General features: G+C 53.9%; 1 protein-coding gene across 1 annotated transcript in view; it reads right to left on the bottom strand.

The window, feature by feature from the left end:
* Mn1 (MN1 proto-oncogene, transcriptional regulator) overlaps positions 1-5,133 on the bottom strand; it is a 36,391-nt gene extending 31,258 nt beyond the window's left edge. Inside the window, exon 1 of the mRNA XM_050122050.1 lies at positions 570-5,133. Coding sequence (XP_049978007.1) covers positions 570-4,281 — 3,712 coding nt within the window. The 5' untranslated portion in view covers positions 4,282-5,133. The remainder of the gene's footprint in view (positions 1-569) is intronic.
* Between the last annotated feature and the right edge of the window lie 15,426 nt (positions 5,134-20,559).

Here is a 20,559-nt window from a genome sequence, read left to right as displayed (position 1 = left end):
ACATGATGTCCTGAAGGGAGCGGTGCACTCGCTGCCAGTGGAACCCAGCCCCAGTCTGTGGCTGCCCAGGGTCAAGCAGATACACCTGGGATTGGTGGCCGCCTAGAACCCCGGCTGAGAGCTATTCTCTAAAAACAAGTGACCAATGAGGCCTGGCTTCTGAGTGACACTGCCCACACCAGGGCGGGGACTTTGCAAAAGTCCTAAACCAACTCCTGCTGAATGCTAAGGAGGAAAGGGTGGGGGGCAATGTAAGCTTTCCAGCTATCCTGGGGGGAGGGGGTAGAACACCTAAGCAGTGGGCTGAGTGCTGAAGGCAGCAAGAGTCTTAGTGTGAAATGACGAGGTCAGCTTGTCCAAGACCTGAACCCTGAAAACTAAAACTGGGAGGTGGAAGGCGTAACTACGGATGATACTCCAAAGGGGACTGTAAGTTCTTGCTACCAGGAAAACCAAAATCTCCCTGAGAGCCCAGCAAGGTCCAGCCACAGGTTGCCTGGGTCTGTGGAGATGAAGGCCAGCCCACTCTAGGGCTGGGACCAGAAAACAAGCAAGGCAGGTACATATACCTTCTTTGTTGTTGGGGTTCTGGGGCTTGGCTTTCTCCCAGGGTGCCAGCGTCTTGTCTTCATCTCCACCATCCACCAGGGCCTTGTCAGGCGGCATGTACCAGGTGGTGCTGTGCTCTGCCATCAGAGAGTCCAGGTCGATGGTGCTCATGGCACTCTTGACGGCCTCGGAGCAGCAGCTGCCCAGTTCGCTGTCACCGTTCTGTGCTCCTGAGGCCCCTACAGCACACTCAGCTTTTTTGCCACCCTTGAGCCCCAGGGGCTGGTCCTCCGAGATGCTGAACTGCTGTCTCTGCAGCTGGATCTGGGCCTGGAGAATCTCCAGGGGATGGATCTCGTCGGGCGGCGGTGCACCGCTGCTGCTGCTGCTGCTAGTTGGGGTCCTGACCTGCTCCAGACCTGGAGTGCCAGGATGGCCGGTGCCCACGCCCCCACCATAGCTGTCAGGGGTCGAGGTAGAGGTAGACAGGATACTCAGGCCCATCGCGGGAGCCTTCGGTGCATGTTCCCCAGTACCCACCCCTCGAGGAGGAAGTTTGGGTGAGCTGGTCACCAGGGGGCTTCGGCTGGCTTTGGCCAGGACTGTGGTATTGTCAGAACTGGAGGATACTTCGTCCTCGTTCACATAACTTGTGCTCACCTCATCAGAGGCGAACTCACCCACGTGCGGGGAATTACCATCCGATTTGGCTGTGCTGTCCAGGGACACCATGAGGTCCGGCTGGTCCGCAAGGAGCAACTCGGCTCCCTTTCCCCACGACGGTGACGTGAGGGCCTTCTCGTGGGGCGTGGGCCCGCGGGCCTCGTTCACAGAGCTTCCCGCAGCAGCTGAGCTAGGAGCCTGCTGTTGCCCGGGGCTCACCCCTGGTGCTCCTCCACTGTCAGGAGCTGCAGAGTACTTGTCAAAGAAGGTCCCCGGGCTCACGTGACCACTGTCCCTTTTTCTGCGTCCCCTTCCCCGGCCACCGCCCCCGGGTCCAGGCTTGCCATCGTTCCCCGATGTTGATTCCAGGGTATAGTTGGGGGAGAGATTGGTGCCATCACCCTGGATGGGTGGGTTGGGCGGTCCTGAGGATTTGGAACCGCCACTACCGGCCCCGGAAGGGCCTCCGGGTCCAGGGGCCCCAGTAGTCCCTCCAGGGAAGTAATCCGAGCCCGGGTTGCCGGCCGTGGCCGCGCTGTCGGGCTCGTTCTGGCTCAGTTTCCTTTTCCCTTCGGGTGGGTTCTTCTTGTTGAAAGTCACGTTGAGATTGGGAGCACCCAGGCTGGCGATCATGTTCTGGCACGCGGTGGAGAGCGCAGCCAGGCAGCTCTGGCCGAACAGGTTGTCCTTGGAGCTGGGTTTGTTGAAGGACCCCAACGACAGCGCGCCCAGTTTACTGGCCGAGTTGCGCTGGCTGGGCTGGAAATCCGGCTGCGGCGGGTAAGGTCCCCCGCCAGAGCCCGAGCTACCGCTACCGGCGCCCGCACTCGGGGGCGAGTTCACGCCTGGAGCGCTGTGCGGGGTGGCCTGCCGGCTCCCTGAGCCAAATGGAAAGCCGGGCTGGCCCCCGAGAGCTGGCGCAGGAAAATCGGGAGGCGGGGGCCGCCGCTCAGACGGAGCATTGGGCAGTCCCACACCAGCCCCAGGCGACTGCAACTGGCCTAAACTAGCCAAGCTGCCCCCAAACTGCAGCCCCGGCGAAGCCAGAGCAGGCACGTGGCCTTCCCCCGGCATCCTCAGAGGCTCCTGCAGAGAGCCTCGAAATAGCACCCCTGAGCCACCCGGGGCAGGGGGAGGCGCTAGGCCAGGGTCGTGCGGGCCGCAGTCTGCCGGCAACCCCGCACCGCCCATCCTCCGGGGCAGCAGGTCTCCCGGCGGGTGTGGACCGGGAAACCAGGCACTCTCTTGTGCCAGGTGGGACGCCTGCTGCTCGAAGCCGCCCAGACGCCCCGCACCCGTGCTGCTGCCTTCTCGTTCAAAGTTCGTCTGAGCCAAGCCGCTCATCGAACCTCCATGGACCAGGCTGCCTGGGCCTACGTCCCCAGGATGACCTAGCTGGGCCAGGTTGGGCTGTCGCAACCGTTGCTGCTGGTTCCGAGAAGCCATCTGTTTAATTATGAGGGCCGCATTCTGGCGTTGTTGTTGTTGCTGCTGCTGCTGCTGTTGCTGCTGCTGCTGTTGTTGCTGCTGCTGCTGTTGCTGCTGCTGCTGCAGAGACTGGTGTTCCGGACCCGGGTGTTGCAAGGGCGGTCCCGAGGGGAAGCTGTCCGGCACAGGCGGTGTGAACTCGCCTGGGAGGCCTGGGTAGGCAGAGGGAGAAAGTTGGTTGTCCAGGGCGCCGTTATGCATGCTACCATTCCACGAGGTGCAACGGTCCACGCCTGCGCTGCCCGGGAAGTCAAAGCGAGGCCTCTTGGCCACGTTCATGTAGGGGGGCGCATCGAAATGCTGCAGCCTCTGGTTGGGCGCCTGCTGAGGAGGGGGATGCTGCATGCTGAAAACAGGCTCAGAATATGGGTGCATGCTCCGGTTCTCTAGCCGGTGGATGGGGTACTCAAACTGAGCGTGCTGGCTGGGCAGCATGGGGCCCCCGTCCTGCAGGCCGCCGCTGGGTGTGCCAGCTTCGCCCTGCTGGGGCCGCGGGAGAGCAGGAGGACAAGAATTCTGTCGGACCAGAAGCCCGGGTGGTGGCGGCTGCTGCTGAGGGGGCTGCTGCTGCGAAGATGGTGGGGCCTGCTGGGGAGGCTGCATTAATGGGTGCCGGGAGCCCACCGCAGGCTCCAGACTCACAGGCATCTTTCGGGCCCCGCCAAACCTCTCGAAGAACACTCCGTGCTGAGGTTGCTGCTGTTGTGGTGGTGGCTGCGGTGGCTGGCCGTGCATTTTGGACAAACCTACCATGCCTGAGGCTCTGGGCATGGCCGAAGCACCCGGGAAAGCGCCCCCGGGAACCTGGCGACCCGCCGCGTAATGTGGCAGCTGTCCTTCGGAGTCGGAGGGCGAAAACATGTCAAAATGTCCTGAGGGCGGCTCGCCCGGGTAATTGTATTCCAGCGAATCTACAGCTCCTTGGTTCGTCACCCTCCGGGGCTCCAGACTGTGAGAATCCGAGCCACTGGAGGCCGGCAGGCCGTGGAAAGAAGCAGCCCGGTTAGGGCTCTGGTCCAGCGGCAGGCACGGAGCAGGCACGGCGTGGCCCGAAGTGCCCGAACTGTGGAAATCCGGGAGGTTTCCTGGCCGCTGCGGGCCGAAGCCCTCCGGCCCCTGGCTCTCCGCCATGTGCTCATAATTCTCTGCGAAGGGCGGCTGGCTGCCCAGGCCGCTCGTTGCACCTCCGTAGCCAAGAAGCCGGCCCCCGTGCAGACATGAGGCACCTGGGTCCGGACCACCGAAGTTGCCCCCGAAGTGGGGGTGATGCTGGTGGGGGTGGTGGCCTCCGGGGTGGCTGTGGTGAGGCTGCTGACCACCGAAGAAGCCGTGCACAGGCTGCGCGTGCAGCTCTGAGTGGCCGCGCGCGTGAAAGCCGTAGGGCTCCATGTTCAACCCCAAGATAGGGGGTTCACCCAAAGCGCTTATGGCAGGGTCCACAGGGCCAGGAGGGGGCCCGGTGTGGAAAGAAGGAGCCTTAAAGTGGGCGTTCATACTCAGTCCGGCTTCGTTAAAGTTCCCCTCGCCCTGGCCAGCGTGCCGGCTGTTAATCTGGGGCTCGAACTGGTCCAGCCCAAACATACTTGGCTGGGGGCGGGGGGATCAATAGGGCATGACAGCCTGCTCCGCGGCGCGCCTCGGGCCAGCTACTCGCTTCAGGCCGGCTCCGGCGCTCCAGGACGTTCTCACCGGGGCGAGGCGCAGCGCTCACCGCCACCCCGCCGGGCGCGCGGGCGCTGGCTGGGAGCTCTCCGCTGCTCTCCGGAACCTCGAAATCTACGGGCCTCTCACGTCTTGCGAGGCCGGGGTGCCTCCTGGAGCCTTGTCGGGGGGCCCATGCCCCGGGCGGATGGCACGAGTGGGTATGCGGAGAGGAGACCTGGCGGCCGACCAGCTAAGACAAAAAGTTAAGTGGGGTGGGGGGAGGAAAATAGGCGGGAGAGCAAAATGATCACCTTTTGGAGTCTGCTGCGCGGCGGCTGGGGCCGTAGGGGAGCCCCTTGGTCCCTCCCCTGCCCCGAGTCCCCGACCCCGGGTCGCACGGGTTCCCGCACCTCCAGGCGATCGGCGACGAATGCTTCAGCGGCTCGGAAGACAGGCGGCTCCGCTCCTCATCGCCGGTGCTGGCCCCGCAGCAGGAGATGCGGGCGCCGGAGCGGGATCGCAGGCTGCGGGAAACGCGCGGCTCCGCGGCTCGGGCTCGTCCGCCAGTCGCCGCGCGAGTTCGCGGGCGTCTGTGGCCGCGCGCAGGCGGGAAGGCGTGGGGTCGGTGGTTCCGAGGCTGCGGTTCCCGCCTCCGCGCTCCGCGGGTCCCTTCGGACCCAGGAAGGGGCCGCGCGTGAGCGAGCTGGGCGCGCGGGGCGGGAGGGGCGTTGCGAGGTCCGGGCTCCCGCTCAGCGTCTGCCTCTAGCCGGCGCCCGGAGAAGCAGCAACAAGTTTTGCGTTTCAGCAATCCATTCCAGCCATTACCGCTGCACCAATCAGCGCCGCCCGAGCGGGCCCGGGGCGGGGCTCGCTCTTAAGGTGGTCCCGGGTCCGGGCTGCGCAGGCCTGGCCACCGACCCGCGCTACTCCGAGTCCAGGCTGTGGCGATGGGGGTGCGCCCTGGGTGCCCCCGGCTGGGGAGGGCGCGAGCAGAGGACTACGGCGGGAGCCGGGCTTTGTCCGCCCTTTTCCATTCACACTGTTTCCAACTCCCCACCCCACCCCCAACTGGAACCAGCGCGACCTGCCGGGTGGGCAGGGGCGGGGAGGTGGGCGGTGAACTGTGCGGGGCGCACAGACAATGGGGTCGCCTGGCAGAGCCCCGGGACTCGCCAGGGAAAGTCGCTAAGTGTCGCCTATGCTGCAGCCCGGTGCGGTGCCCCAGGGAGCCGGCCCTGGGAAGTTTACGGTGTGATCGCCGAGGGCAAACACAAAGTGAGGTAGTCTCCCGGAGCCAGGACTGGCTTGCTGCTTCCCGAGTCGCCCACCGTCCGCGGCTTCCGGTTTTCTGCCTCTGGCTCCACCGAGAAAAAGCCACTCACACTCGGCCGCTTTCAGGGGACACTTTGGGTGAGCCTGGCGCGGAAGCAGCGAGGCGAGAAAATGCGGAACCCCGAGAGGAGCGACGCGCCAAGCGCACACAGTGGGGCTCCGACACCTTGCGGCGGCCACAGGCGCGCAGGCCCAGACCCTGGAAGGCGCGAAGTTGGACTCCTTAAAAGATCAATTAAACTGAAGAGGTCAAGGAACGGAACTGGATTGTGATACTAAAATCAATATGGAGTAATTTAATATCTGCCCTGTTTCATATGAAATATTTTATCCCAATAATCTTAGTTAAAATGTTTAAATCTTCCCGATCCTCACGGAGGCTGAAATCTGTCTTTCAATTAAAAGTTGGAGGTGATGGGAGCTAGAGGTGTTGATTATGTGGACGCGCGCGCACCACACACACCCCCGCGCGCCAGCACGCGTGTGCGTGTTTTCCTCTCAAAGTGTAAGTAGGGGAGGAGGAACAGAAAGGCTTTTAATTTTCCATGCCATGAAATAAAGCGAGACAATTTTGCTGGCAGGCCAGGATTCTTAAAAGAGAAGGGGGGAAAAAACTTTCGTTGAAGTGCCCTGATATCGCTATTAAATCTAAATAAAATTAAGCATGGTGTATAAAAATGCCTTTTCCCCCCACAAAAGAAAGTGTTTATCGCCCAAGTCTGTCTAGCGTTTGCTAAATTACGCATGAAATCTGAAATGAAATAAACGTTATAATAAAACCAACCCTTTTTATTTAAAAACCTCAGATTAAGCACTCCACTGTCGCGGGCATGAGTTAAAAGTTACCGTGTCATTCGCGGTGAATTCATCTCTCCCCGGAGCTTCTAGTTGGAAAATGGCTCGATGGGGGGGGGGCGCGCGCGCGCGCGCGCGCGACAGGAATCCCCAAGGGACTTCTGAAGCAATCACCCCCTACACACACACACACACACACACACACACACACACACACTCACCCCGCCCCCGCTGCTTCACCTCGCCAAACACACTCTCACCCCGCCCCTGCTCCTTCACCCCACATACACTCCCCCACCCCCACACACACTCGAAATTATGCTCGGGAAGCTGCAACAAGCTCAGGCCTTTCCTGCAGTCTACAGATTTTTTTTTTCCTTCTGAAATTAAAAATGAAAATTACCCCCACCAAAAACGGGGCCCATAAATAAGCATTGGGAAGAAGTATTTGTGCAGGGTGGTGGAGTTTTAAAAGGATTTTTCTGCAGGATCAGGTTGTTGGTCTGTGATTAAATATTGATTTTGTGTAATTAGTTTTCATGCGAACTATCCTCTTGCTGATAGCTTAGAGGTTTCAGAACTAGAAAAGAAATGGAACTGGACATGGAAATTATTACTTAGCAAAGTGACAGGGAAGGAGAGCGGGGAGACAGGCCTTGGCTATGCAGGCACAAAGGAAAAAGGACCCGGTTAGACACCTCCGAGGGAGCCTTCAGCCCACAGCCAGGGGCCTCTGGTCCTCTTGGACAGGAAGGGGGAGAGCCCAGGGTAGATCTCAGGAGGATGCCCCAGGTAGCTGTGACACATGGCCTTGTGCCCATCTTGGGGATGGTGGCCTTCTCAGGAGGCAGGAATGGAATACCTTGTCCATCATGTCAGGAGGGGACAGGATGTTTTGGGAACTTTGTGGAGTACTAGGGAGGGATGGCAGGAGCTGGGAAGGAGTTCACGCGGGCCTGCTCTCTGAGGGACACTGGTCCAAAGTGTTGGGTGGGGGTCCCCGCATCTGACTGAATTTCCTGTTTGCACTGAAGGGAGGAAGTATAGGCATTTTTTCCGGGCTCTTTCCCAGAGTCAACATTTTGGGGTGTTTGGGTGTCTGAAGAGAGAATTGAGTTTGGAGGAGAAGGACTCCTTTCTTAACACTGTAAATGGACTGACTATACTTGCATTTATGCTTGCCCTAGGAGGCTAGGTAGCTGCCATCTGTGTGCTTCTGTATATGGCAGGTGCATGTACCTTTGGACGTCACTGTGCAGTGTGTGTGTGTGTATGCGCACATGAACGCATGTGCGTGCACGAGCACACACACACTCTCACGGGTATTGTCTGCTTTCAATCACCACTGCCCATCTCTCTGGGTGTGCAGCTATTTACCTCTGTGCAGTTGCATTGACCCCTTGAACGCCCTCACCCCTGCCCTATGTATCTTTTGTACTGCTCTGTGAAGACATGCATGCCTGCCTGGGCCCTCTGTGCACCAGTGTTTGCACCTCCATGGTGTGGGCACCCCTGTATGGGCCTGTGTGTGCTCACACCTCTGGAGCTGGCTCCTAAGTTTCTTTCAAACAGGCACATTGCCCCCTAGTGCTCAAACAAACTCAGAGTCCCTCCTGGCACCAAGCCAGAAGCTGCAGAGCCTCGGGCATCCATCCAGGCCTCCTCTTTCCTCTCCTCCTTCCTGCACCCCACCACCACCACCACTACTAAACATGTTGGCACCAGCAAAGGAAGGAAGGGACACAGATAGGCTGGGGCCCTGGGGCTGCTGAGGGTGCTCTGAGCTGGGGACGTGTGAGGAGCTGCCTGGAATGCCCCGCAGCTGCTCAGAACAGCCTCCAGCTGGGGCTGAAGAGTGACATCCACATACAACAAAATGAACACACTCAAAACCCATGACCTTGTGAGCAGGAGACACAGCGCTCATGTTTGCCCATCAGCCCCACACAAACATACAAAGGGGACCCATCAGCACACAGACACATAGTGGACAGACATGTCAGAACCCTGGTGACAAGGCAGGATGGTATCCTCTCTGCTGCCTGAGTACAAGGGTCCTGTTTGTTTTCGTGGCAACCCTTCAAGGTCCAGACCTGACCCATTTGACAGATGCCTCCCTTGGTCAAGGAATTTGCAGAGAACAAATAAGAGCAGGTCCTAAATTCTAGTCCTCAGACAGCCTGAGCTATGCCAGATCTGTACTATCACGGGCATAGCTGCCTATGGCTGCCCTGGGAGGGAGCCGCAGTAGCAGGGCTCTTCCCCAACAAATGCTCTTTCTCTTTCCCTGTGGTGATATTTGTCTGTGCTCTAACGAATGATGCTTGCCTGAAGACCAGAGTGTGGAGCTAGCCACGAGTTAGCCATAGAGGCCAGGCAATGGTGGCATATATCTTTAATCCCAGTACTTGGGAGTCACATGCCTTTAATTCTAACACTAGGGAGGTGGAGACAGGAAGGGATATGGCTGGGCAGAGAGAAGAGTATAAGCCGGGAGGAGATGAGTTCAAGGCATTCAGTCTGAGAACTTGTAGAGTCAGGAAACCCCATTCTGTCTGAGGATTTCGTAGAGGTAAGAACTAATGACTGGCTGCTTTGCTTCTCTGATCTTTCAACGTTCACCCCCTAATATCTGACTCTAGGTTTTTATTACTAAGACAAACTAGAAACTGGGCAACATTCCCCCAAATCTCCCATACACTCTGGAGCCTGGACACTTAGCAGAGTCCTCTGAAAAGCCTAGAGGAGCCCACTCCTCCAACACCTTCATGTTACCTTGGGCAAAATACTACCTTCTCTGAGCTTCTGTTCTCATTGTTGGAAAGGGACATCAAAGCCAGTTTGTGTAGAACGTAAGGATGGTTGAGCATGTTTGCAGAACCAACAGACCACACATGGAGCCTGTGATTCAGTGTTTGCTCCTCTCTGTCACCAGTCATCATGTCTCTTGCATAGGAAGGCAAGAAGGCAGGAAGACACTCAACCTTGCTCAGTAGCCCAGTGATCATGATGGATGCCTTACCCTCCTCCATGCTAATGCCCATGGAGCAGTCTAGATGGTACCCTAGACAGAAACCTCCAGGAAGACATAGTGCAGCCAGGAGAGAAGACAGAGGAGTTGACTAGTGGGGCTGAAGGGATGAGACCTTCCTGCAGCCACAGGCTGCTGGTTGCTAAGCGACAGCAATTCCCACCTCTCAACACATGCTTGATATCTTTTGAGTATGTCTCTTCTTCTAGCTGTCCACTGAATGGCTACTGTATGCCATCTGATAACTTAGAAAAAGAAAAGTTGAAAATGGCTACTGTCAAATCAGATCAAAAGAGTCCTATTATTTGGCATGAGAAGGATTCCATCAATAAGGGCTTAAAATAGCTGTGAATGGAGGGGAAAGAAATAGAAAAGGGTTCACAAAGGTAGGTTTTGAAGGTAGAATAGGAGTATGAAAACCAGACTAGGCCAAAGGACCATTCAAGATATAGACACCAGGCTAGACGTATGTGGGAAGTTTCAGGCAGCAATGAGGAGAGTGAAAAGGGTCAGAACCTGGATCAGGAGGTGGACATGTGTGGGTCTTATGAACACCACAAAAGACCAGAAGCAAATCCCTGGAGACTCAAGTACCATTCCTTTCTTTGCCTTTCAAGGTGGTCCCAGAAGTAATCCTTGGCTTTCTTGGAAACCAGGCCTGGGGGAGAAGTCCTGTGTTTGTCCTGAAGCAGGTAGCCGAGAGCATGCCATACTGTGTGCATAGACTAGAATTCCCTCTTGTGGCACAGGATCTGCCCACCTATCCCTCTTAAGAGAAGCTTGGGTATGAGAGTTTTAAGTTGCAGGTTCAGAGCCACTGCTCCTGACTAGGCACAGCATCTATCCACAAACGTATCTGGGAGGAGGACAATACAAGAAAGAATCTGGTTCACGGGGTAGATAGATGAATAGACAGACAGTTGAGAAAGAAAAAAGATGGATTGGATGGGTGATACGTGAATGGATGAAGAAAGGAAGAAAGAAAGATGGTGAATAGATAGTGGATAATAGGTGGATGATGTTAGATTGTAGATGGGTGAATGGATAGTAAATAGATAGTAGGTGGATGGATGATGGGTGGTTTGGATGATGAATGGATGGATGGGTAGATGGATGGATGGATGGATGGATGGATGGATGGATTGATGGATGGGTAGATGGATGGGTGGATGGGTGATAATGGATGGATGGATGGATGGATGGATGGATGGATGGATGGGTTGGTGGATGGATGGATGATGGACGAATGGAGGATGGATGGATGGGTGGGTGGATGGATGATGCATGGATGGGTAGAGGGATGATGGATGGATGGGTGGATGGGTGATGGATGAGTGGATGGATAGATGGATGGATGGATGATGGTGGGTGGATGATAGATAGACAGATAGACAGACAGATAGATAATAGAGAAATAGAGAAATTGTAGATGAATCAATGGATGATAGATAGGTGTGTTGATATGATGGATAAAAATGTATAGATAGATGGACAATGGATGGGTGGAAGATAGGAATAGATGGATAGACAGAGAGACAGACAGATAGACAGACAGATAGATAGATATAGACACATGTATGACAATTGGGTGATCCATAGGTAGTTAAAATATGTAGACAGATGACTGACAGGAGTGGGTAGCTGGCAGGTAGACTGTTAGTATTCAATAGGCTTCACTACTTTCCTCCACGTTATAGAGGAGGAAGCTGAAGCACAGATAGGTGTAGCGATGTGCCCAGGCTCACAAAACAAACCAGCCAGAACTAGAAGCTAAGCAGCTGGTACAAGGGCAAGACTCTGCTCAACTCTGCTCCGCTCCTCTAAAACCTCAGCTGTAGTCTGCAGGGAACAACAGCCTGGCATCCTGGAGACCCTCAGGCTAGAGAGGGACCCTCTACCTTTTCCTTCTGGGCAGTCTGACCTCAGTGTTTCAGCACTGTCCCCTCGGATGGCACCCAGGAGGACCCTGTGCCGCAGAAGCCCTCTTGTCACCATATGTCATACAACTGCATTGTACCCAGCCACTAGCTGCTTCAGGCCTGACTGCGCCAGAGCTCCCGGTGTAGCACAGGACAGTTAGCACTGCCCACATCGCATCTGCCCAGCTGACTGACGATTGACACTGAAGCTTATGCTGCTGGCACCGAGGTAGAGCTGCTGTGGGCATGCAGAGGTCCTGAGCGCCGGGTTCACAGAAGAAAGCTGAGAAGGACCACTCTTCAGAGAAGGGATCCCAATAGCAACCAGAACCAGTCCTTTCTTTGGGGTTTTGGCTTTGTTTGTTTTATTTTTATTTTGTGGTGTTGTTGCTGTTTGCTTTTCTGAAAAGAGTGTTGCAACATAGCCCTGACTTGGAACTCACCGGATAGAAAAGCCTGGCAATGAGCTCTGATGTACCTCTTGCCTCTGCCTCCCGCTGTATCAGAATCCCAAGCCTTCTCCACCACCTGGACAGGTCCCCTTTCTGAGCATACAGACTCTTCTGGATTCCTCTGAATCCTGAAAGCACCCCTCATCTTCAGCACCCTAGCTCTGGGAGGGGTAGCTGCTCCAGGCTCACAGATGATCCAGGCCCTTGCCTGTACCGATGCCTCTTCCTCAGACAGTTACCAGCCGGGAGCTTCCATTTTCCATTCTGTAAGCTGAGCATGATGAACCTGGCTCCCGTCCCAAAATAACTCACACCAGCCCCACAGGCTGGAAATGAAGCCCAACAGCTCCAGGCCGGGTCTAGCCTCCCTTAGAACTCCCGATCAGCAATAGAAAATAAAGCAGACCTTGTGCACAGAGTGTCACGTGACCCGCGGTCATGGCTCCTCTCTTTGTATTCTTACCAGGTAGCAATAGGGCTCCCTACCACTGGGACCCAGAAGCAAGCGGGCTTCCAAACAGCCCTCACACAGCCTTTCAAACCACACCATCCTTGTCACTGACCTCCCTTCATCTCTTCCTACCCCTCCTCAAATGCAGGCATCAAGGCTGTGCTGAGGTCCCCCGCAGCCACCGAATGGTCACCTGTCTCATCTTAGTGGTTCCCCAGGCCACCTGTCCTATAGTCTTTGGACAGACAGGCAGCGGTGTGTGGTGGCAGTACTGGGGGCTGGGCAGGTGTTCTGCAGTAATATTTGCCTCCTTCTACCAGGGAAGAGGTGCTGTGTAGCTTAGACTACACCCCCATGCCTCAGTTTCCTTTGTAAAGCTGGCTTCAATGGTGCCTACGAGGAGAGGTGTTCAGAGCATGAAATGAGATGATAGGGTATGACGTCCTGATACCCTAGGAGAGTAGAGAACCTAAGGATTCCTGAGGGTGTGGAAGTGGTGGTGGGAAGTGGCGTTCCTCTCCACAAGGGCCCTCCAAGGTCAGTTCTAAGTCCCACACCAAGCCTGACAGGGGATATACATGTGCCTATTTCACAGAAGGGAATTTAGGGGATAGTATTCCACAGTGGGGAATACCTCCCTCTGCTTGACCACAGGAGCTGGACACAGCTCAATGGCAGGGTGCTGGCCTAGTACATGCAAGACCCAGAACAAAACCAAGAGCCTAGGGAGGAAAGGAAACTGAAGGAAGGCTTGGGAACACCCCTTGCCCTGTCAGACTGCCAGGGTGGGACAGGGTGGGAAGGAGCCTGCTGGCTTTGAGAAGCAGCCCAAAAAGTCAGGACCAGGCTCACTCCCTGGGTCTTCCAGGTACCTGGCAATACGACCACCCATTCCCTGAATGCTGTTTTGTATACAGCAAGAAGACAGTATGGTGGGGTGGTGGTGGTGCATGCCTTTAATCCTAGCACTGGGGAGGCAGAGGGCAGCCTGGTCTATAGAGTGAGTTCCAGGACAGCTAAGGCTACACAGAGAAACCTTATTTCAAACAAACAACTACAACAACAAAGACGGTATGGCTTGCATATTGTCCACTCACAATTCACCACACCTTTCCTGGCCTCAGTTTCCCTATCTGTCAAATGGGAAGACTAAGAGTTCTAAAGAACATCAGGAGGGTGAATGGGGCCCAGGCACTTTGCACATAGTTAACACTCAATCATCGGCAGCTACTGCATTGGAGGGAGGCCCTGAGGCCCTGCATAGTGGGTAGCTCCCTGGGGTAGCCCCAGGAAGGGCTGGGGCCAGGCTGCTCACCATGGCTTCCCCAGATGCTGAGGTCCCTAGCCAGTGCCTCGTTAGCTCTGAGAAAGGACCCTAAGCAAAAAACTCATCCTATTCAGGCAGACCCAGCTGTGCTGGGGCCCACCCTGTCTTGGCTGCCTTCTTCCCAGCTGAGGCCCAGCCGCCTCCACCATTTGCCACCGGGCCACCTGGGGAGCTCTGGGCAGGCTCCAGGCGCCAGCTGCCCCCACCTCTGGCTGGGATGAGCTCATCTGGGTCTGGTAACTTCTAAAGCAGCCAGGAATGTTTGCTCAAATGTTCCAGGCTCAGAGAGCAGAAAGCAACCAGCGGCCTCCGCCCCTTCCCCCGCACAGAAAGCAATCTGCTATAACTCAGGCAGCTTCACCAAGCCGGAGATGGATGCTGCGTCTCAGAATCTATATCACCCTAAAGGAAAATGCCTCTTAAATCACAGGGAGCCAGGAGAAAGTGGGGGCAGGGTGCAGGGACACAGAGACGCTCCAAAGGGAGGACTGTGGAGGAGGGGTTCTTCAGGCCCTGGGTTTCCTCCTACCAGGGCTACAGCCACCACCCAACCCCTAGGGGAGTCTCAGATGGAGAGAAAGAAACCTGGGGAAACCTGGGACAATTCTCCACTCTGACATTTTTCTTTTTTCTTTCTCTTCTTTTCTTTCTTTTTAAGTTCTCTCTCTCTCTCTCTCTCTCTCTCTCTCTCTCTCTCTCTCTCTCTCTTTCTGAGACTGTGTATCTCTGGCAGTCTTAAAACTAGTTCTGTAGACCAGGCTGGCCTCTGCCTCCCTGAGTGCAGGGGGACGGGGATTAAAGGCATGCACCACCACTGCCTGGCTCCACTCTTCCATTTGCAGGGTGTGAATTCACTTACACACGTGTCTCATGTGCACAGGGGTACACATACATATGCGTGCAAACACACCCATCCCATGTCTTGAACCCCACTTCCCAATTCACACCTAGACAGCAGCAAGATCTAAGTGTGTGTCCAAGTCAGGTCACACACAAGCACTTGCGCATCCCAGTGCCATCCCAGGAGAAGACAAACAGATTCTTTAGTGTTGTCTGTGAAGCCCTGGAGACCTCTCAATGCCTTCCCAGTTCCTTCAGCCTCAACTCTGCAACTCTGTCCTTTTGCAGCTCACACTGAAGGGCTTTTTTTTTTTTTTAAACCTGGCTAAGATGCAGCCACCTGTCCAATAGCCGGCATGTCCTCAGACATTCTTACAGTCGGCCTCAGCTTTGAACCGCCCTCCTCTGAGCAGCCCAATATAATCAGAAACCTCTGGGAAGAACCTATGCAAACTGGGTCCTAGTAAGATCCTGAGGTGGGTGGGAAAACTGAGACCAAGGGAAGAGGCAAGGCAAAAGGCCTGCCGCGAAAAGCAAGCTGTTTTCACAGATTTTAACGGAGCCCGCATACACCTGCACCAGAGCCTCCTGGTGAGCCCTGGGTTCCAGGTTGATGGGCACACTGCTCCAATCCATCCGCCCTCACCTTGTGGCTGTCTCCTGGTGCCTCTGTTTGAGTTTTCCTCATAAGAGCACCCTAGATTTAAGCCCGCTCCCACCCCATGCACACATCTAACACAAGGCTTTTGTTTTTGAAACAGGGTCTCATATTAGCCGAAGTTGGCCACAAACTCAGTAGCTGAGGATAGCCTTGAACTTCTGACCACTCCTGCCTCTACCTACTCAGTGCTGGGATCACAGGTGTGCACCATCATGCCTGTTACGCAGTACTGGCCGTGGAAGCCAGGGCTCCACGCCCATTGGGAAAAGAACTCCGCCCACTGAGCTGCCACACCTTCTGCCTATGGCCAAGTTTAATGTGATTCCAAGTAACACCACACTCAAGCGCTCCATGGCCATGAGTGTTGGGGACACCATTCAATTCAGCACACGCTGATTCTTTTAAATGCCCTGGAATGTTTCCCTGGGGTAGCCAGCTTCTCCAAGAAACAGTACATAAAATCTTTGGCAAAAATGTCAGGCCATTTTGCTCAGATTCGGCTTGTGCTATTCAATTCTGTTTTCAAATGTATCTCTCTAATAACATCACAAAGCACTCCGTTCCTGTTGCTGTGGGTATGCCCTTTGGCTCGCACGGTTTGTAAGGCATCCACCCCCAGTCAGTCAAAAAGTAGCTGGCTGATTGCTAACGGTAGGTCTCAACAGCATGCATGCTTGACTTTAGTTCAAACTTGACCGTGGGCTCTTCTCGTAACAGTAGACTTTTTTTTTTTTTTTCAAGACAGTGTTTCTCTGTGTAGCCCTGGTTGTCCTGGAACACCAGGCTGGCCTTGAACTCATAGGAATCCACCTGCCTCTACCTCCTGAGGGCTGGGATTAAAGGCCACAACTGCCCAGCTCAGGAAATATCTTTTAAGCAACAATTATTTTTAGAAAACAATTAGGATTACCTTATTATAATTTTATATTATAACTTTAAAATTATAATATAATTTATTCCTAATAACATCTTATAGTAACTGAATACAGATGCAAAGATGATTTCTGGAGCTTACTGTGGGCTGGTGCTGAGTGTTTATTCAGGTTGGAGTTCCAGTCACAGAAGATGAGGTACATGGTGCAGCTTAAAGAAACTAAAACTGCAGCCAGCAAGATGACTCGGTGGGAAGCACGCCTGCTGCCAAGCTGAACGACCTGAGTTCAAGCCCCAGGACGCACACAGTGGAAGTAAAGAACCAACTTTTGCCTGTTGCCCTCTGACCTCCACATGAAAACCGTCATACATGCATGCCATTCTCCACAACATACATATACATAATAATAATTGTTTTTATTAAAATATTTAAATAATAAAAAGGAATGAAACTAGCCAAGTGGTGGTGGCTCACACCTTTAATCCCAGCACTCGGGAGGCAAGGACAGTTGGATCTCTGCTGAGTTCCCCAGAACAAGCGAGCACTCAGCCCTAAACTGGGTATTCAAGCCACGCCCCCTCTAAGGAAATGACAGGAAATTGTAAAAGCTGGAAGCTGGAGGAGGATGCTGGGAGACACCACTCTTCATTTTTTTAATTTAATATTTGGTTTTCATTAGCTGTTCCTTTATGACAACTTCATATTTATGTATAATGCATTCTGGTTATTCTCACTCCCTCCCCCATCAGCCCCACCCCACCCCCTGTCCCTATAGGTCCCTTTCCCATGTTCATGCTGTTTTGTAACCTACTGAGTTTAATCAAGACTGTCTTTACAGTCTATGAACCTCACTTCTATTATTTTCTAGAAAATTCCATTTTTCCCAACCTTTGGCTCAATAATTGGAGCACAACTAAGTGAAGGTTTTTATCCTTAACGAGAGGAGGTGAGAACTGCATGTACTCCGCAGCGAGTCCTCTCCTGGCCACTGCGGGGGTCCAGGTGCTTCGGGAAGCTGCTCCCACAGCCCAGCACTAGCTTCAGAGGAAAATGTCCCCCCACCCCCACCCCGCACAGGCCTGTCTGACCCTCACGCTGCCTCTGATGCTCCTCCTCCTGACTTGATGACCATAGGCACCTACTCCACACCCCCGTGTCTGTCCCTTGTCTCTCCCACCTGCTGTCTTCTCTGCCACTGAGCTCTGAATTGCAGAAGTGACATAGGGTGCTTCCCTAACCCTCAGGACCAAGGTTGCAAGAGCCTGCTTGACCTTGGTTTTGAAAAACTAATTCAGACTCCTCAGCAAGTGAAGCTTTGGCTTTCCACTCTTGCTGACCCTCCCCACAAAAGGAAAACAGGTGTCCCAATAAAACCCAGGCTCAACTGTTTCTAGAACTCTCCACAGCAGCCACCAACAGTGATGATTAAACAGAATGAGCTCTGTCCCTGCAACGGAATAGTATTCAGCCGTGGAAAGGCATGGAGCTCTGATACAGTGTGCCAGCTCAGCGCTGAGGAGCGTGAGAGACACGCAGCTGGTTTCCTGTGTGGTTCTATTCAGAGAGGATGCATGGAACAGACACAGAAAGACCGGGCGCTTACCAGCTCAGGGGGGCACGTGGGGCAGAGAGATAGAAAGCAAAGTTTGGTGGCTGCAGATGGTGACTGAGCAGCTGTAAGCTCGGTGACACAAAGCTGTGCCATTGACAATGGTTGACACTTCTTTACTTTCTGTTTATCATAATTGAGAAAAGAACACAGTGGGTTGTCTGGAAAGGCCATCCTAAGACACATACAGTCCCTAGCCATGTCCCACTCCTTATGCTGGTTCACCTCAGGGACAAGGGACCCTTCTCTGGACTCTCCTGGGTATTGTAGTCATTGCCCCTACTGGCCTGGCAGTTCTCACAGTTCCAAGGCATAAGGGGTCACAGGGTGTGGAGTGCCGGGCCAGTGAGGCTACAGAACTAGAAGGGGAAAGAGTGCCTGTGAGCTCAGTATGCAGCCTGAAGACAGTAGGCGGTATGTTCTGAAGGCTAATCTTTCTCCCTCCTCTGGTGGCTTCTATAAATCCTCTGGGAAAAGGCACTTTTCACGTCAGATGGGCCAGGTCACCTTGCAAAGCAAGGAGCTCTCCAAAGCTCTTCGAGATGTTTTGCCCCAGATCTGGGCTAGAAGGACAGGAGCAGTGACAATGACACTCTGAGGCACAGCCAGGTCCTTTCCTGTCTCAGGCCTTGGCAGGTGCTGTTTCACCACCTGGAACCCCACCACCACCACCACCACCACCTTTTCTTGAGACAGGGTTTCTCTGTGTAGCCCCGGCTGTCCTGGAGCTCATTTGTAGACCAGGCTGGCCTCGAACTCATTGAGATCTGCCTGCTTCTGCCTCGGAGTGCTGGGATTAAAAGCATGCGCCACCACACCCAGCCTGGAGCTCCCTTCTACAATATTTGGTACTCACTGTTGTCATAACACAACACCACAGACTTGGAACCATACAGACTGACTTTCCTCCCCCCTCCCCCACCACAGTACTAGAGATCAGAAGTCTGACATTAGAACATTGGTCTCCCTGGGCTAACTTCAAGGTGGTATCAGGGTTGCATCCCTTCCTGGAGTCCTAAGAAACTGCCCCTTACCTAGTCCAGCTTCCAGTGGCTGCCATGTTCCTTTGCTGGGGTGGCTCCCAGTCTGTCACTAACCCTGCATCTTGCAGAAGCATCCCGGACCGCCTTCACATAGGAATGTTCTCTTGACTAATCTGAGATGGGGTCTTGCTCTGTAGTCCAGGCTGCCCTGGAGTATGTTGTTCCATGCTTCAGCCTCCTCAAGGCTAGGATTACAGATGCACCTCACCAATCCTGCTCTCCAAAGACTTCCTGTCCATGCTTCGAACTCATCAGATTAGAGCTCCAGGATCGTGCAGGACAGCCTCACCATCTTGGTTCCTTTAGCTCTCTCTTCCTCCATCTGCAAAATGGCTCTTGCCACAGGAAGGAACATTCACAGGCTCTGTAGATAAAGAAGTACCACTGTGGGGCCTTTATCTTGTCCTTCCTAAACTTGACTACCTCCACTCCTTTGGTAACTCAAGAACATTATGCTGGGGACCCTATAGTGACCAGATCACATCCAACCTCTGCCATTCCTGACCTTTATGGTTGGTAGGTTGCCAAGAAGTTCTCTTTGATGGCTCTCTGGACTGCAGACTGCTCTGATGGTCTGGAACAGAGCTCTGGCTGAGCAAAGGGAATGGATGAGCCTGGGCTCCACCTAGTTCTGCCTTGGAAGCACTTTGGAATTTGTTCTAAGAGGGAAGGCAAAGTCCCTCACATGGATAATAGGTGTTGACAGTCCATTGGGATTTTGGGCTGTTTAGTGGAGGCCAGTTCTGAATTTTGCTACCCTTGGGAGTTATTGATCAAGGTCTTAAGGATCCCCAGTAAGGAACTTGGTTCTAGGAACAGCTGTCACAGGCCCCAACATCCCGACACTAAAGGTCTTTAAAAAGACTTTTAATGTTCGTGTTTTTAGATGGCTGCTGAGAAATTAAGAGGTGGGTCTTGGCTGGGTGTTTGGCAAGCCTGCATAGATTAGGTGCTTGTATGTGGTACCACGTGGTGATAGACACGTGACCTCTTTAATCCCTCTTCTCTCAGAACCAGCAAGGACTCTCAGACATCATTGTTTCTTGAAATTTGATTTGCCTCTTAAGAAAATAGATGTAATATAGCAACACACTTGTGAGATGATGCCAAGATGGGGGAGAGGTGGCTTGGGCATGGAGTAAGAGCAAGGGCTCAGTGATCAGAGCCTGTTGTCCCTATGGTGGAGGATGTGGCCAGCACACACCCCTGAAGCTACACAAGGTCAGGCTCCAGTTTCCTGTAAGGATGATTCTACTCACAGCCTGACTTCGGAAAATATTCCCAGTGTTTGCCATTCTTGATCTGGGCCCAATGCTGAAATTATTCCAGGACTTTTCCCTTCCCTTAGTCTTCTTTTTGACATCTTGAGCAGAAGGAACTGTTTGTTTGTTTGTTTGTTTGTTTCAGGAGGGGAAACACACACAGAGATGCACAGACACAGAGAGAGACACACACAGAGAGACACACAGACACATACAGAAAGAGACACACAGACACACACAGAGACACATACAGACACAGAGAGAGACATACACAGAGACACACAGACACACACAAAGAAACATACACAGAGACAAAGACACATAGAAACACACAGAGAGAAATACACACTCACAGAGACACACAGACACATACAGAGAGAGTCACACAGAGACACACAGACACAGACACATACATAGAAACACACACAGAGCCGGGCGATGGTGGCGCACGCCTTTAATCCCAGCACTCGGGAGGCAGAGGCAGGGGGATCTCTGTGAGTTCGAGACCAGCCTCGTCTACAGAGCTAGTTCCAGGACAGGCTCCAAAGCCACAGAGAAACCCTGTCTTGAAAAACCAAAAAAAAAAAAAAAAAGAAAGAAAGAAACACACACTGACACA

Source organism: Alexandromys fortis, unplaced genomic scaffold, assembly GCF_014885135.2.
Source record: "Alexandromys fortis isolate MF-2015 unplaced genomic scaffold, M_Fortis_MF-2015_v1.1 scaffold_193, whole genome shotgun sequence".
Lineage (NCBI taxonomy): Eukaryota > Metazoa > Chordata > Mammalia > Rodentia > Cricetidae > Alexandromys > Alexandromys fortis.
The sequence above is the reverse complement of the archived record's forward strand: the minus strand, read 5'-3'. Positions and strand labels throughout refer to the sequence as shown.